This window comes from Mauremys mutica, chromosome 3 (assembly GCF_020497125.1).
Source record: "Mauremys mutica isolate MM-2020 ecotype Southern chromosome 3, ASM2049712v1, whole genome shotgun sequence".
Classification (NCBI taxonomy): Eukaryota; Metazoa; Chordata; order Testudines; family Geoemydidae; genus Mauremys; species Mauremys mutica.
Genome location: NC_059074.1, coordinates 20,074,143 through 20,089,960, shown reverse-complemented (window position 1 = coordinate 20,089,960; position 15,818 = coordinate 20,074,143). Strand labels below are relative to the sequence as shown.

The following is a 15,818-nucleotide window of genomic DNA, read 5'->3' as shown; positions in this document are numbered from 1 at the left end:
ATTTCATTTGGTGACCCCTAGTTCTTGTATTATGGGAATAAGTAAATAAAACTTTTCCTTATCTACTTTCTCCACATCACTCATGATTTTATATACCTCTATCATATCCCACCTTACTCTCCTCTTTTCCAAGCTGAAAAGTCCTAGCCTCTTTAATCTCACCTCATATGGGATCTATACCAAGCCCCTAATCATTTTAGTTGCCCTTTTCTAAACCTCTTCTAGTGCCAGTATATCTTTTTTGAGATGAGACCACATCTGTATGCAGTATTCAAGATGTGGGCGTACCATGGATTTATATAACGACAATAATATATTCTTCATATTATTGTCTATCCCCCTTTTAATGATTCTTAGCATCCTGTTTGCTTTTTTGACAGCCTCTGCACACTGCATGGACGTCTTTAGAGAACTATCCATGATGACTCCAAGATCTTTTTCCCTGATTTGTTGGTTAGCTAAATTAGCCCCCATTATATTGTATGTATAGTTGGGGTTATTTTTTCCACTGTGCATTACTTTACATTTATCCACATTAAATTTCATTTGCCATTTTGTTGCCCAATCACTTAGTTTTGTGAGATCTTTTTGAAGTTCTTCACAATCTGCTTTTGTCTTAACTATCTTGAGCAGTTTAGTATCATCTGCAAACTTTGCCACCTCACTGTTTACCCCTTTCTCCAGATCATTTATGAATAAGTTGAACAGGATGGTCCTAGGACTGACCCTTGAGGAACACCACTAGTTACCCCTCTCCATTCTGAGAATTTACCATTTATTCCTACCCTTTGTTCCCTCTCTTTTAACCAGCTCTCAATCCATGAAAGGACCTTCCCTTTTATCCCATGACAACTTAATTTACATAAGAGCCTTTGGTGAGGGACCTTGTCAAAGGCTTTCTGGAAATCTAAGTACACTATGTTCACTGGATCCCCCTTGTCCACGTTTGTTGACCCCTTCAAAGAACTCTAATAGATTAGTAAGACGCGATTTCCCTTTAAAGAAACCATGTTGACTTTTGCCCAACAATTTATGTTCTTCTAGGTGTCTGACAATTTTATTTTTTATGACTGTTTCAACTAATTTGCCCAGTACTGACGTTAGACTTACCGGTCTGTAATTGCCGGGATCACCTCTAGAGCCCTTTTTAAATATTGGCGTTACATTAGCTATCCAGTCACTGGGTACAGGAGCCGATTTAAAGGACAGGTTACAAATCATAGTTAATAGTTTCGCTATTTCACATTTGAGTTCTTTCAGAACTCTTGGGTCAATGCCATCTGGTCCCGGTGACTTGTTACTGTTAAGTTAATCAATTCATTCCAAAACCTCTTCTAGTGACACTTCAGACTGTGACAGTTCCTCAGATTTTTCACCTACAAAAGCCAGCTCAGGTTTGGGAATCTCCCTAACATCTTCAGCCATGAAGACTGAAGCAAAGAATCCATTTAGTTTCTCCACAATGACTTTATTGTCTTCAAATGTTCCTTTTGTATGTCAATTATCCAGGGGCCCCACTGGTTGTTTAGCAGGCTTCCTACTTCTGATGTACTTAAAAAAACATTTTGTTATTACTTTTTGAGTTTTTGGCTAGACATTCTTCAAACTCCTCTTTGGCTTTTCTTATTACATTTTTACACTCAATTTGGCAGTGTTTATGTTCCTTTCTATTTACATCACTAGGATCTGACTTCCACTTTTTAAAGGAAGTCTTTATCTCTCACTGCTTCTTTTATATGGTTGTTAAGCCACAGTGGCTCTTTTTTAGTTCTTTTACTGTGTTTCTTAATTTGAGGTATACATTTAAGTTGGGCCTCTATTATGGCATCTTTAAAGTGAAATCCCTGCAAGCTGCATGGCTGTTTTTTAGTCACTGTACCTTTTAGTTTCTGTTTAACTAACCCCCTCATTTTTGCATAGTTCCCCTTTTTGAAAATAAATGCCACAGTGTTGGGCTGTTGAGATGCTTTTCCCACCACAGGGATGTTAAATGTTATTATATTATGGTCACTATTTCCAAGCGGTCCTGTTATAGTTACCTCTTGGGACCACCTCTTGCGCTCCACTCAGGACTAAATCGAGATTTGCCTCTCCTCTTGTGGGTTCCCATACCAGCTGCTCCAAGAAGCAGTCATTTAAAGCAGTCTCTTCTCCAATATGGTTCCCAAGGAGAAGATGCACAACAACTTGCTTTATAAAAGGATTTATTATTATATGTTTCATATGACTTACCCCAATTTTTGGCAACTATTCTCTAAAAGTTATAAACAAATCTCCTGGAAGATAAAATTGATCAGGAAGATGTTGCAACTGCATACAAAAAGACTACATCAAAGCTAGATCAACATCATATAAGGAAATACTGAATTTAGTTTTAGCCTTAAAGAAAAAAAATGGAAGTCTGTTTCAGAAATGCTAACTATAAAGAAAAGTTTTGGTCCATATAATCAAACTATATCAATCATTTTCTGATATTACTATTATGTTTCTAAGTCAAGTGTTGCCAAACTTTTTTTGATAGCAAAGACTACCTCATCCCCTCCTAATTTCACTGACTTGTAAATTACAAAACATCCTACTCTGACTCTAAAATAAATTATTCTCCCTCCATTCAGAATCAGTCCTTTCCAAACCAATCATACACATACTATCCACATATTACGACAGTCACCAGAAATCTGTGGAAGGTACTTCGGTTTTAATCTCTCTTCCAAAGGATTTCCTTTTTTCCTTTCTATAAACAAAATAATCTAGATAATAGTTAGTCCTGCTTCAATGCAGGGGATTAGACTAGATGACCTATTGAGGTCCCTTCCAGTTCTACGATTCTATGATTATCTTCTGCAATCCGTTTTACCACCACCTCACAAAATCAGTCCTGCCCCATAATCTGCTGCCATTCAAGCTCCCTTGTTCCTTGCTTGGTCTGCTCTTCCTTTGCTTGAGGCTGTCCCCTCACTCCCCTTCCCTGCTCCCAGCTTTTCTCATGTTTATTTCTAGGCCCTATTCCCCTCAATTCTCTCTCACTAGTCTCCAGATCCTGTGCCTCCACCTCCTTGACCCTCTTCCCCAAGATACTGGTGGTTCATCCTGGCTATTCATTCAATTCTGGTTTCTTCCTCTAGTTCCCAGATACCTCACCCCAGTCCTGCGCAGCAGCCTAACCCAGCTCCCTTCTTACGACTTAGATTGCCTCCTGCCTGCTCCCAATCTCAACCAGACCCCTAGTTTTCTTCTCTCCCACTATCCATAGTTCCAGATCTTCCCAAGGACAGTGCCTTGACACAAGCTCAGTTTGCACTTGTATATTGGAGAAGTTGGCGGTTCCTTCAGTTGATCGCTCCTTCCTGTGCCCCTGAGACAACTACCAGTGTGTCACCGATAGAGGGTCAGGAAGAGAGAGGAAGGAAGCCGCAACTTTTTTTTAAATACAATAGTGACTAGTGGCAGCCGACCCTCCTTTCCACACAAGAGTCCTGGCTGTAAATGAAGGAAGGAAACAGCAGCACAGCACCTCAAACACCACCAGGAAACACTCTGTGGACCACAGTGTGGCAATCTGTTTTAGGGCACATAAAGACAGTGCAAACAAGCATGGGCAACCTTCTTGTCTACCTTTATTTTTGTGTAAAGTGTCCACATTTTTCTTTATTCATGTGGCAAAATAAAAACATAGAAAGCAAACTTCTGCTTCCACTATTTTAGAACATCTCAGACAAACAATTACTTCATAGTGCTGATTCTTTAATTCCGTAAGCATAGCAATTGAAAGAATGGGCAAGAAACAAGGCCACAAATACAGGCCACACAGACTGGAATTATTTGATGCCAAATCTATCCTATACATTTCCAAAACATTTTTTGGTGCTAGGAAGGTAGTATCATTACCATGCCAAAAACATACACAAAGTGGGTGAGGTAATATCTTTTACTGGACCAAATTCTATTGGTAGAAGAGACAAGTTTTCAAGCTACAGAGATCTCTTAGTCAAGCTTATCTCTTCCACCAATAGTTCTTCGTCCAATAAAAGATGTTACCACACCTTGTGTGTCTCATATCCTGGGAACAACACTCATGCCTGGACGGCTGCATGCACACAGCCCCTTCCCCCCAAAATACTCTAGAGAAAAAGGAAAGATCAGTGAAGAAATTCCCCGCTTCGATCTATGTGAACTTCCCTAAGAAGTTATATAGTTTTTGCTTACAATATTTATTATTGACCCCACAGTTTCAACTGGAAGCTGATTCTCTAGTCTCAGTGAATTGCTCACACACATTCCCTCTCATATGCCCCCTTATTCTGGTTTGTCAAATAAGCTCACATAGTACAAATTTTATAACCAAGCTCACCGCAGCTCATCTAATTACTTCCATCAGTAAACCACTCAACAATAGTTAATAGTCCCTATTATTACCTAAACCACATTCAGAAAACCTATACCGCATACCATCAAACATAATAAAATACTTCTATACTTTAGAATTGATGTCCTGATTCTGCAAGATGCTGGACAACCTCATCTTCCATTCATTTAAATGAGATAAGTTGAGGGTGCCCATCAGCTTTTAGCACTGGACACTTAAATTGCTCACAACTGGATCCCTGCAAGCAAAACAAAGCCTACCAACATCTACCATAAAAAAACTGCTTTGTAGACAACTTAACACAGGAAATATTTACTTTTGTACAAATGTGAAACAAAAAACGTAAGCTGAAAACCTTCTTAAGATAATTCTAACCACAGAGAAAGATAAATTTACTTATTTTACACTGACAAAAATATTTTAAAGCTATTGTAATTCTTGTATCTTTTTTGCATTGCAAAAACAGTTTGAAATCCTGATTTCCACTTCCTTTCAATGGTTGCCTAAGCAAAGATTTAATGAAGTTGGAACATGGATGCCTCTTAAAAAGACACAAGAGCTGTGTGGTTAATGTGGTGGTTCTACAGTGAAAATAAAAAAGAAATCACTGACTAAAACAGATATTTTATAGACATAATAGTCCTTTTCTAGGTGTGTATCAAATCCATTATCATTGCTCTCTGGGCTAGTGTTCTCTCTTCGATACAATGTGATCGGAAGTACTCACATGCACATTTATTTGCAGAGTTGTGCCAAACTGCTATTGCATTTTTTTGTTTGTTCCGAAATGCCTCTTCAACTCTAGTTTCTGTTTTCCGTACAGTGGAACCATGAGGATTTATTTGCTCTGCTGTTACTGATAAGCCTGCACATAAAAGATAAGCATACCTATTTAAATAATCTGAGCTGCATAAACCAAACACAGAAAGAAGCCTAGAACACAGTATTGCATTAAAAACATAGCAATTAACATATTTAGCTGGACATTGCTAAATCAAGATTTAAATGAACAATATTTGCTTTTAGCAGGCAATAGAATTTATTGGACATAAGATCTTAAAAACTGTCAGATCTGATGTCTTAAGGCTTATCTGCATTTGAAACGCTGCAGCAACACACTTGTGTAGCACTTCAGTGTAAACACTGCCTACACCGATGGGAGGGGTTCACTCATCAACGTAGGTAATCCATCTCCCTGAGAGGTGGTAGCTAGATCAACAGAAAAAGTGTAGTCTACACCATAGGTTACGTCAGCTTAACTATGTCACTCATGGATGTGGATTTTTCACACAACTGAGCAATGAAGCTGAGTCAACCTAACTTTTTAGTGTAGACCAGGCCTTAGAAAAATATGGCTCTTTGTAAGTCACATGATAAGCAATTTTAACAATTCCATATTTTGGAACATAAACCCTATTTTTTTTAATCCAAATTTTCCTGTGCTACCCCCGATTACCTAAATAAAAGAATAAAATCCAAAAGCAACTTCACGTTGACAGTTTGCAATTTCTACTTATTTTAAATAAACATTTAAAGTAAATATAAATTTGTATTAGCATTTTATAAAGGATTTCTATTCATGACACAATGTTCAATAAAATTCCAGTTTTAGGATTCATTATATTCCCTCAATACATTTGGGGAAAAAACTTTCCACATGAAAAATTAAGATATTTAAGTAAAAGTTTACATTATTACTGTATTTTATATTATATAGACACACTCCCTATTGCAAAGTGTATTTGTTTCACTGTCTACCTGAATCCTCATATCAATAACAAGTAACAGAAATGACTGCTTTTTGCTTTTGCAACTAACAGTCAGGTATAGTTGGTTACATTCTGTGATGTTAGTTAATCCAATATTTTCAGCCCTTCTTTCTTTTTTTTTTTTTTTCCCCCCAATTCATGGCATCTTCTGCTGTAATGAGCCTATTGCCACATTGTTTAGGTATGTTTTATAAAAGATTCCACAGATACACAGTTAAAGCAATATTTACATAAACATTATGATTTGCTACATACCCACTGCTGTGGCACATGCTTTTAATTACACGGGTACATAGACCAAAGGTCCATCTAGTCTAGTGTCATGTCTCTGCTGAGAGTGGCCAGCCCCAGATGCTTCAGAGAAAGGTGCAAGAAACCCCAAAGTTAGCAGCTATGGGATAATTTGTCCCACATGGGAATCTTCATTTAACATCCAATAGTTAAGAGATTTTCATAAACCCCAAAGCAGTAAGTTTTATATTCCTTTTAAAACTTCTACAAACTATTTACTGTATTATAACTCTGTACATTCCTATTATGTATATCGATGTCTAATGAGTCTATCATGCTAAATTGTTGGTTTCAACAACATTCTGTCACAATGAGTTCCATAGTTTAATTATGCACTGTGTGAAGTGGTGTTTATCTGTTTTGAATTCACTGCCTTTCAGTTTCATTGTGTGCAGATTCCAGATGTAGGTGATAGCAGTGTGATCAGTTTGAGACCCTTTTGGAGAGTCTTTGGGATACTATCACTGCTCCTTTAGACCTTTCCGCAATGGAAAGGAAAAGCGTAAGAGATTTCCTAAAGGCCTTCATCCCACCCAGGTAAGGCCAGGGCTCTCCTAATGTCTAGGGCATGCAATATAGCCTGTTATTATGGTGAGGCTTAGGGTAAAAGGTCAGGAAGTGAATCAGTTGGTTTATGTGAAAAGACAAGGTCATCTTGGGGATGAACTTCAGGTGTGGTCCGAGAGAAACCTTGTCCCAAAAGAGTACTACATAAGGGTGGTGTGCCATTAGTGCTGTATTTCCCCTATTCTTGCTGAGGCCATCGCCACCAGGAAGGCTGTGTGTGAGCGAACAAATAGTCATGACTTCAAAAGGCAGCCTGGTCAGGCTCTTTAGTACTAAGTTTAGGTCCCTTGCTGGAGTAGGATGTCTGGGTTGGGGGAAAATGTTTACTATACCCCTGAGGAATCTATTTGTGGTTGGGTGGGAGAGCACTGAGTACCCTTCTGTTTGTTCGTGGAAGGCTGCTATGGCTGCTAGATGAACTTTTGAGTGAACTGAGATATCGTCCTCATTTCTTGAGAGAGTCAGTATATAATCTAAAACAACTGGGAGAGTAGCAGATGTTGGGGAAATTTGTCTGGAATTACACCAGACATGAAACCTGGTCCACTTTTGCAAGTAGGCATGGTGGGTAGCCAATTTTCTACTGTGTAGTAACACTGCCTGTGCCTCTGCAAAGCAGGACCTTTCTATGTACTGGAACCATGAAGGAGCCAGGCCTTAAACTGGAATATCCACAGGCTGGGATGGAGAGTGTGTCCTTTGTTCTGCAAGAGGAGGCATGGACTTGACTGGAGAGAGATTGGCAGGCATGTTGCCAGTTGTGACAGGTAAGGGGACCACATCTGTTTCAGCCAGTATTATATATACTTATAATAAGTATAACATTTGTGCTCTCTCCATGTTTAACAGTACTTTTGATAGTAGAGGGAATGGGAGAAAAGCACAGACAAAGTCCTTGTCTCATGGATGAAGGAGAGTGCCCCCTAGGCAGTGTTGTACTATTCTTGCCCTGAAGCAGCAGCATGGGCGCTTCTTGTTCAGGTAAGTAGTGAACAGTTCTATAGTCAGTGTCCCCCACCGCCTGAATATGTCATGTAGTATTGCTGAGTTTATCACCCATTTGTGGTCCTATGGGAACTTGCGACAGTGTTTGCTATCAAGTTTTGTACTCCTGGACGATAGGCTGCTGATACTGTGATGCTGCGGGAAATGTACCAGTTCCATAGCTTTAGTGCTTCTGTGCAAAGGGAGTATGATTTGACACCTCCCTGGCAATTTATGTATTACATACATGCCATGTCTGTCAAGACTCATGTGCGTACCCTTGATTAGTGGAAGGAAGTGGCACAGGCATTCCTGACAGCTCTGAGTTCGAGGAGGTTGATGCAAAGAGACATCTTCATGGAGGACCACTTGCCATGTGTTATAAGATTGTTGACATACGTGCTCCATTTCATGAGGGACGTGTCAGTGGTGAGAAGTGACAATGGGGAAGTTTGTGAGAAGGGGATTCCTGGAAAGACATTTGCTGGGTCTTTCCACAAGTCCATAGAGTGTTTGATTTTGGTGGGCAGTGACAGAGGTTTGTATAGTTTATATAGCTGAACCACATTTGGACGCACTTGATGTGAAGTTTGGCATAAGATATCACAGAAGTTGGAAGCAGTGTCTGGCTAATATTTTAGGGCTGGTGTGTATTGCCTCTAGGAGCATGGCCAAAGTGTGGAACCTGTGATGTGGCAGGAGCACCCTTGCCTATGACGAGTTGAGATCAGCTCCTATGAACTGCTGTACTGAGGTGAACATCTATTTTTGGACATTGATCTATAGATCCGGTTCCATGAACAGGTCTACAGAAGTTTGAGTAACCCGGTAAGCCTTGCTGAAGGAGCGGGCTCTGAGGAGACAAGTGTCCAGGTAGGGGAAGATTATTATCTGCTGGGAGCGTAGGTGAGCCACGACTATGGATAAGACCTTGGAGAATATTCTCAAAGCTGATAAGAGGCCAAAGAGGAATACTCTGTACTGGTTAATGGTCCTGGCCCAGGATAAAGCTGAAAAACTGACTCTGGGAAAGTAGGATTGATATGTGGAAATAGGCATCATGCAGGTGGAGGGCTGAAAACCAATCTCCCTGTTCCAAAGACGAAATAATTACTGCTACTGTGACCATCCTGAATTTTTGAGCCTTGACAAATTTGTTCAGTGCTCTGAGGTCCAGTATGGGTCTCCAACTCCCTTCTTCTTGAGTATCAGGAAATAACCAGAGTAGAAACCTTTGCCACGTAGGTATTGAGGTACAGGCTCTATGGCTCCTAGACAGTGAAGGTGATCTATTTCTTGTCATAATAAACTCTCATGAAAAGAGTCCCTGAAGAGAGATGGAGAAGGGTGCTGAGAGCGGGTGGGAGGAGGTGAAGTGGATGGAGTACCCATTGAGAACAATTTCCAGAACCCATTGGTCGGATATTGTTCTTTCCCTGTTGTGGAATGAAGCAAAGAGGTACCCAAATAGGTGTGAAGGGCCAGTCAGCTGCAGTTGGTTTAGGGGAATGGTTTGTTGGTGCCTCAACCAAGATGTCAAAACTGACGTTTTGAGATAAGTGATTGTGAAGAGGAAGACTAGAGGCCTGATGGTTTACATTTGGAAAAATCTGCATTTTTATCTTGGAGGTTCATAACAGCATTGTGTTGGGAAATGTGGTGCATGGGATTTATGCTGAGGCTGCAGACCATATTTTCTTTTTTGTCCAGGTGTATAAATCTTTAATGATCGGAGAGTGGCCCTGGAGTCTTTAGGCATATGGAGGAATGAGTCAGTCTTCTCGGCAAACAATTTGGTGCTTTCAAAGGGGAGGTCCTCTACTGTAGTGTGTACTTTCTTAGTGAAGCCAGATAAGCGCAACCAGGACGCTCTTCACATAACCACCATTGTAGAGATTGGAGCTGGCTGCTGTGTCAGGTGCATCAGATGCTGACTGGAGTGCTGTATTGGCCAGCAGCTGTCCCTCACTATGGCCCAAAACTAGGGCTGTCAATTAATCGCAGTCAACTCACAATTAACTCCAAAAAATTAATCACGCTGTTAAACAATATAATACCAATTGAAATTTATTGAATATTTTGGATTTTTTCCTACATTTTCAAATATATCAATTTCAATTACAATACAGAATACGAAGAGTACAGTGCTCCCTTTATATTATTTCTGATTACAAATATTTGCACTATAAAAATGATTAACAAAAGAAATAGTATTTTTCATTTCACCTCATACAAGTACTGTAGCGCAATCTCATTACCATGAAAGTGCAACTTATAAATGTATGTTTTTTGTTACATAACTTCATTCAAAAACAAAACAATGTAAAAATTTAGAGCCTACAAGACCATTCAGTCCTACTTCTTGTTCAGCCAATTGTTAAGAGAAACAAGTTTGTTTATGTTTACGGGAGATAATGCTGTCTACTTCTTAATTACAATGTCACCTGAAAGTGAGAACAAGCTTTTTCACTTTTGTAGCTGGAGTTGCAAGATATTTATGTGCCAGATGCACTGAAGATTCATATCTCTTCATGCTTTGGCCATTGTTCCAGAGGACATGCTTCCAAGCTTACGACGCTCATTAAAAGAATAATGCATTAATTAAATTTGTGACTGAATTCCTTGAGGGAGAACTGTACGTCCTCTGCTCTGTTTTAACCACATTCTGCCATATATTTCATATTATAGCAGTCTCGGATGATGACCCAGCACATATTTGTTTTAAGACCACTTTCACTGCAAATTTGACAAAATGCAAAGAAGATGCCAATGTGAAAGTTCTAAAGATAGCTACAGCACTCAACCCAGGATTTAAGAATCTGAAGTGCCTTCCAAAATCTGAGATTGATGAGATGTGGAATAGAGCAACACTCTGATTTGGAAACTACAGAACCCAAACCACGAAAAAAGAAAATCAACCTTCTGCTGGTGGCATCTGAGTCAGATGATGAAAATGAACATGCGTTGGTCCGTACTGCTTTGGACTTTTATCTAGCAGAACCTGTCAGCAGCATGGACGCATGTCCTGTGGAATGGTGGTTGAAGCATCAAGAGACATATGAATCTGGTATGTAAATATCTTGCGATGCCGGCTACAACAGTGCCATGCAAATGCCTGTTCTGACTTTCAGATGACACTAAACAAGAAGCAGGCAGCATTATCTTCTGCAAATGTAAACAAACTTGTTTGTCTGAGCAATTGGCTGAACAAGAAGTAGGGCTGATTGGACTTGTCCGCTCTAAAGTTATACATTGTTTTATTTTTGAATGCGGGGTTTTTTTGTACATAATTCTACATTTGTAAGTTTAACGTTCATGATAAAGAGACTGCACTACAGTACTTTTATTAGGTGAATTGACAAATACTATTTCTTTTGTTTTTTACAGTGCAAATATTTGTAATAGAAAATAAATATGAAGTGAGCACTGTACACTTTGTATTGTGTTGTAATTGAAATCAATACTTCAAAATGTAAAAAAATCCAAAAATATTTAAATAAATGGTATTCTATTATTGTTTAACAGCACGATTAATCACAATTTTTTTAATCGCTTCACAGCACTACCCAATACTGTGCACAGTGTGACGCTGGGAGCTGATCAATAAACATATTAAGCTTAGCGTAATTGACGTAGTCCTATTCTGCTGTCGGAGTTTGATAGTTTTCAATTCTGAATTGCAGTGTAGCGGTTGGAATAGGCCTCTCTCCCAAATACGTCGAGGCACTTCCAAGCTCTCACAGGAGGTAGACCTCACCTGGTGTTGCCGACTTCAGGAGTTTACTGCATCCACTACAATGGAATAAGTGGGAGGGATGGAAAAAAAACTCCATAACCCTAGCTGGGATGTAATATTTCTTATCAGCCTGTGTACAGACAGGCGTGACTGATGCCGAGATTCGCCATATAAGAAGGGCCTCATTTATGGGGAGGGCTATTCTAGAGGAAGATGAGGAGTGCAAGATATCCAAGATTTTCTGATAGGTGTCTTTTACTTTCTCAAGAGTTCCCTGCAGTACATCTGCCGTCCTTTCAGCTAGCTCTTGAAATAGCCTGAAGTCATCTACTAGGGATGGTGGAGGGGGCATCACTGCTTTGTCTGGAGAGGAGGAAGAGATGTTGGTCCTCCTTGAATCCACCCTCCGGTTCCCTCCATGATCTCCTCTGGATGTTCGGAGGCTCTGAATACCGTGGCTGAGGGAAAGCACCTCAAAGACTTATGGTGGGCCACACTAGATGCTTGGGAGGCGTGGAGTCTGTATGCCACCCAAGGATCCCAGTAGGGCCACTGGGGCGGTGGAAGGGGTCCCGGTAGTGGCACCTGTGGTTGGCCATACCATGTTGGTTGAGGAGCAAAGAAGTTGGTAAGAGGCACTAGTAGGAACATGGGAGGAGAAATGGGAAACAACCTCCTCCTGTTCACTAATCCAATTCACCATTGGAGAACGGAGGTGCATGACATGGTACCGGTCGAGAGTCCAGCATCTGAAGTAAACTTAGCACTGGTACAGAGCAAGGGAAACTTTGGTATGTCAGATATCAGGAGGTCTCTAGATTGTCTAAACTCCTGCAGTGCCGACCTACTTGGTGCCGATGGTTGTTGCCAGTGGGCCAGCAGCACTGAAGGGATCAGTGATCTGGGCCATACTGAGGGCTCAGAGGCTGGATGCCTCACTCTTCATGTTGCTAATGGTAACACTCAGACCAGCAGCATCGTCTTAGCGGTGGTGTGGTTTCTGTTCCTGCTTTTCTCTGTCACTACTGTTGCTTTGGTGCATATGCCCATCAGATCCTTAGATGCATGAATGGTACCTGCTGCTTCAGACTTTCATTAGCTATGGATACCATGTTTAGACTGTCTCGGTACTGACAGTATCGATGATACCGAACAAGACAGTGATCTTTTTCGGCTAGCTCAGGGCTCACGGCCCTCTTTTTTTAAGACTTACGTGAGGGGTCCGCGGAGGTTGTCTTCAACCCATAGTCTATAAATGTTGAGGGCTGTGGGGAAGAGACGAAGATTTGCACCGTTTGGGTGACTCCTGACATGAGGAGTCCAGGGAAGGCTGAAGAGCTGCCTCTCTGAGGAGGAGTTTTAGTCTTAGTTCTCTGTCTTTCTGAGATATGGACTTGAGTTGTTGGCAGAGACCCTGCTTTTGGGAAATGTGGCTTTCCCCAAGGCAATGAATGCAGCGGAAATGTTTATCCATTACAGAGATAGCTGTCTTGCAAGAGAGACACCTCTTAAAGCCTGGTGAACCAGGCATACCCCATGCTGGGGCAACCCCAGACAAAGGGGGAAAATAAAAAGTTTTCTTCCACCTGCCCCCAAAAAAGAAAGAAAATAAAGGAAGTTCTACAACTAAGAAGGGGATTAACTAACTATTGAAGTGCTAAGAGAAAGATAACGATCCAATGAACGGACTGCTAACAGCTCCATGTCTAGCCATGGGTGGTTGAGAAGGAACTAAGAGGGGGGAAGGTTCGCCCACACGCACTGGTTAACCTCATGACAGAGCACAAGGGGGGGGGAACACATGCAGGCTGAATGGACACTGCTACCAAAGTTCTTTGGCAGCGCAGGGATACAAGCGCACCTACCATGGAGCACCTATAGGGACACTATACAAATGTTTTTATTTTTTAGTTTTGACTTTATGCCTATTTTTATTTATCTACATAATCTGATATTTTGCACTATAATAAATATTTCTTTAGATTAAAGTTCCAAAACTTACCTCTTTTTCTTCTCGCTTCCTTGATTTCTTCACACATTTTATTAAATTCGGGATCCAGCTCAGCAGCAATTATGGCATGTGCTGTGTCCTTCAAGGTACAAGCTCTGTGTCTAATTATTTTATCTATTAAAAAAAAGTTAAGACATTAGTTTTACTTATTCTTGTACACATTCATATATCTCTGTGTGTGGTTTTACTATATTTTAATATATCTATTACAGTAACAATACATACCTTGAAATGGAAGAAAAAAACCAGCAAATCAAACAAATATAGGAGAAATGAAGACAGACCACCGTCACATTAGGTCTGAAAGCCGGTGCCTCTGTGGAGTACCTGTCGCACTCCAGTTTCCCTTTTTTCGCCCCTTTTCTTTTTTTTAAATTAGTAGTTAGCATATGGAACACACGAGTTTAAAAACTATTTAATTATTGGGCAATATAGAATTTTTCTAAAGTGGAAAACTGTTGCTTTGAGTTGATCACTGATAGAGTTTCTCCAATGCCAAGAGGTGGGTTTTTATTTCAGGATGGAAATTTTTCGAGAGAGGAGGGAGGGTTAGGGCTGCATGCATGTATGCCTAGATGTGGAACAGCGCATTGATGTGATCTATCACATCACGGTAATCGGCCTCAGTAATCTCTTCAAAAGTTTCAGCCAGAGCGTGGGCAATGCGCTTGCGCAAGTTTGTTGGGAGAGCCACTGTGGTCCTTGTCCCAGTCAGGCTAACATGTCCGCACCACTGTGCCGCGAGGGGTGGGGGGACCATTGCAAGACACAGGAAAGCTGCATAGGGGCCAGGGCAGAATCCGCATTGCTGTAGAAGACCCTCCCGCTCTTCCCAGGTGACCCGCAGCAGCGAGATATCTTCCAGGATCAACTCCTGTGGAAAATGTTGGGAGAGTGTTCAGTGTAGGTGCCCCCTGCAGCTGTTTGCTTTCCCCAACTCACAGAAACCCCGAGGACAGTACAGCCCTGAAGCAATCAGTACCCCTTACTCACCATTTCGGGGCTCCTGTGGGTTATGTGCGCTCTCTTTGGTATGGGAAAATTATGCTATTGTGAAGACTGTAAACTCCTTCACTGTGTGGGAATAACTATCTGATATAAACAATGCTGCCTCTGTTAAGTGTTGCCTTTTTTGCCATTCCACAAGCAACCTTGAGATCTCGGCTGCCAGTGTTATCAACAGCTCAAAGACTCCAAAACCTCCGGAAGAAGCCACGAAAAAGAAAAGAAGACATGCTGCAAGCAGTTATGGATCACTCTGTCACAGAGAATCAAAAAGTGCAGGACTGGAGGGAAAGGGAAAGCAGGATCCGCCAGAAAAACGCAGCGGCCAGGAAGAAAAGCACAAAGCAGCTGATAAGCATCCTGGCACGCCAAGCGGACTCTATCCAGGCTCTCGTAGCCATGCAGGCAGAGCTCTATCACGCCGCCCCCCCCCCGTCCCAAAGCTCTTTCCCTTGTGCCCCAATGTCAGCTCAAAACCCCCTTCCCCAGCATCTAGGTTCTTACCACCACCAGCTGCCTCCAACACCTGTACGTTCACCAACCAGCCCATCACCATGCAGTATAGACATCCTGAAGTGCAGTAGTCATTGCACAGCACTCCAGACAGGACACATTCAAACCTGTGACTGTACAGTTCCTCACCCCACCCCCTTGCCCTTTTAGGTTCCCAAAATGTTGGGTGTCTGTCAATAAAGTTATTTTCTTTTCAATAAATGAATTTTTGGCTTTGAAAACAGTCTTTATTATTGCAGAAAGTCAAAGATACCTTAGCCCAGGAAAGAAACAGGCACTGCAAATCAACTTAGGAAACACAGATTCCTACTAACATTGTAACCACTGTACTTCACTCCCGTGCAAGGCACCAAACATTACTGTTGGTTTTCAGCCTCAAATTCCTCCCTCAAGGCATCCCTAATCCTTGCAGCCCTGTGCTGGGCCTCTCTAGCAGCCCTGCTCTCTGGCTGTGCAAATTCAGCCTCCAGGCGTTGAACCTCGGAGGTCCATGCCTGACTGACTGACTCTTTCACCCTTCCCTTCACAAATATTATGGAGGGTACAGCACATGGAAATAACCGTGGGGATGCTGCT

At 41.3% G+C, this 15,818-nt stretch overlaps 1 protein-coding gene across 1 annotated transcript in view; it reads right to left on the bottom strand.

The window, feature by feature from the left end:
- Window positions 1–15,818, bottom strand: part of ATAD2B (ATPase family AAA domain containing 2B) — a 149,764-nt gene that overhangs the window by 35,588 nt on the left and 98,358 nt on the right. The window contains exons 23-24 of the mRNA XM_045011276.1: window positions 13,716–13,838; window positions 5,094–5,231 (exon numbers count right to left, since the gene is read on the bottom strand). Of these exons, the coding sequence (XP_044867211.1) occupies window positions 5,094–5,231; window positions 13,716–13,838 (261 nt within the window). The remainder of the gene's footprint in view (window positions 1–5,093; window positions 5,232–13,715; window positions 13,839–15,818) is intronic.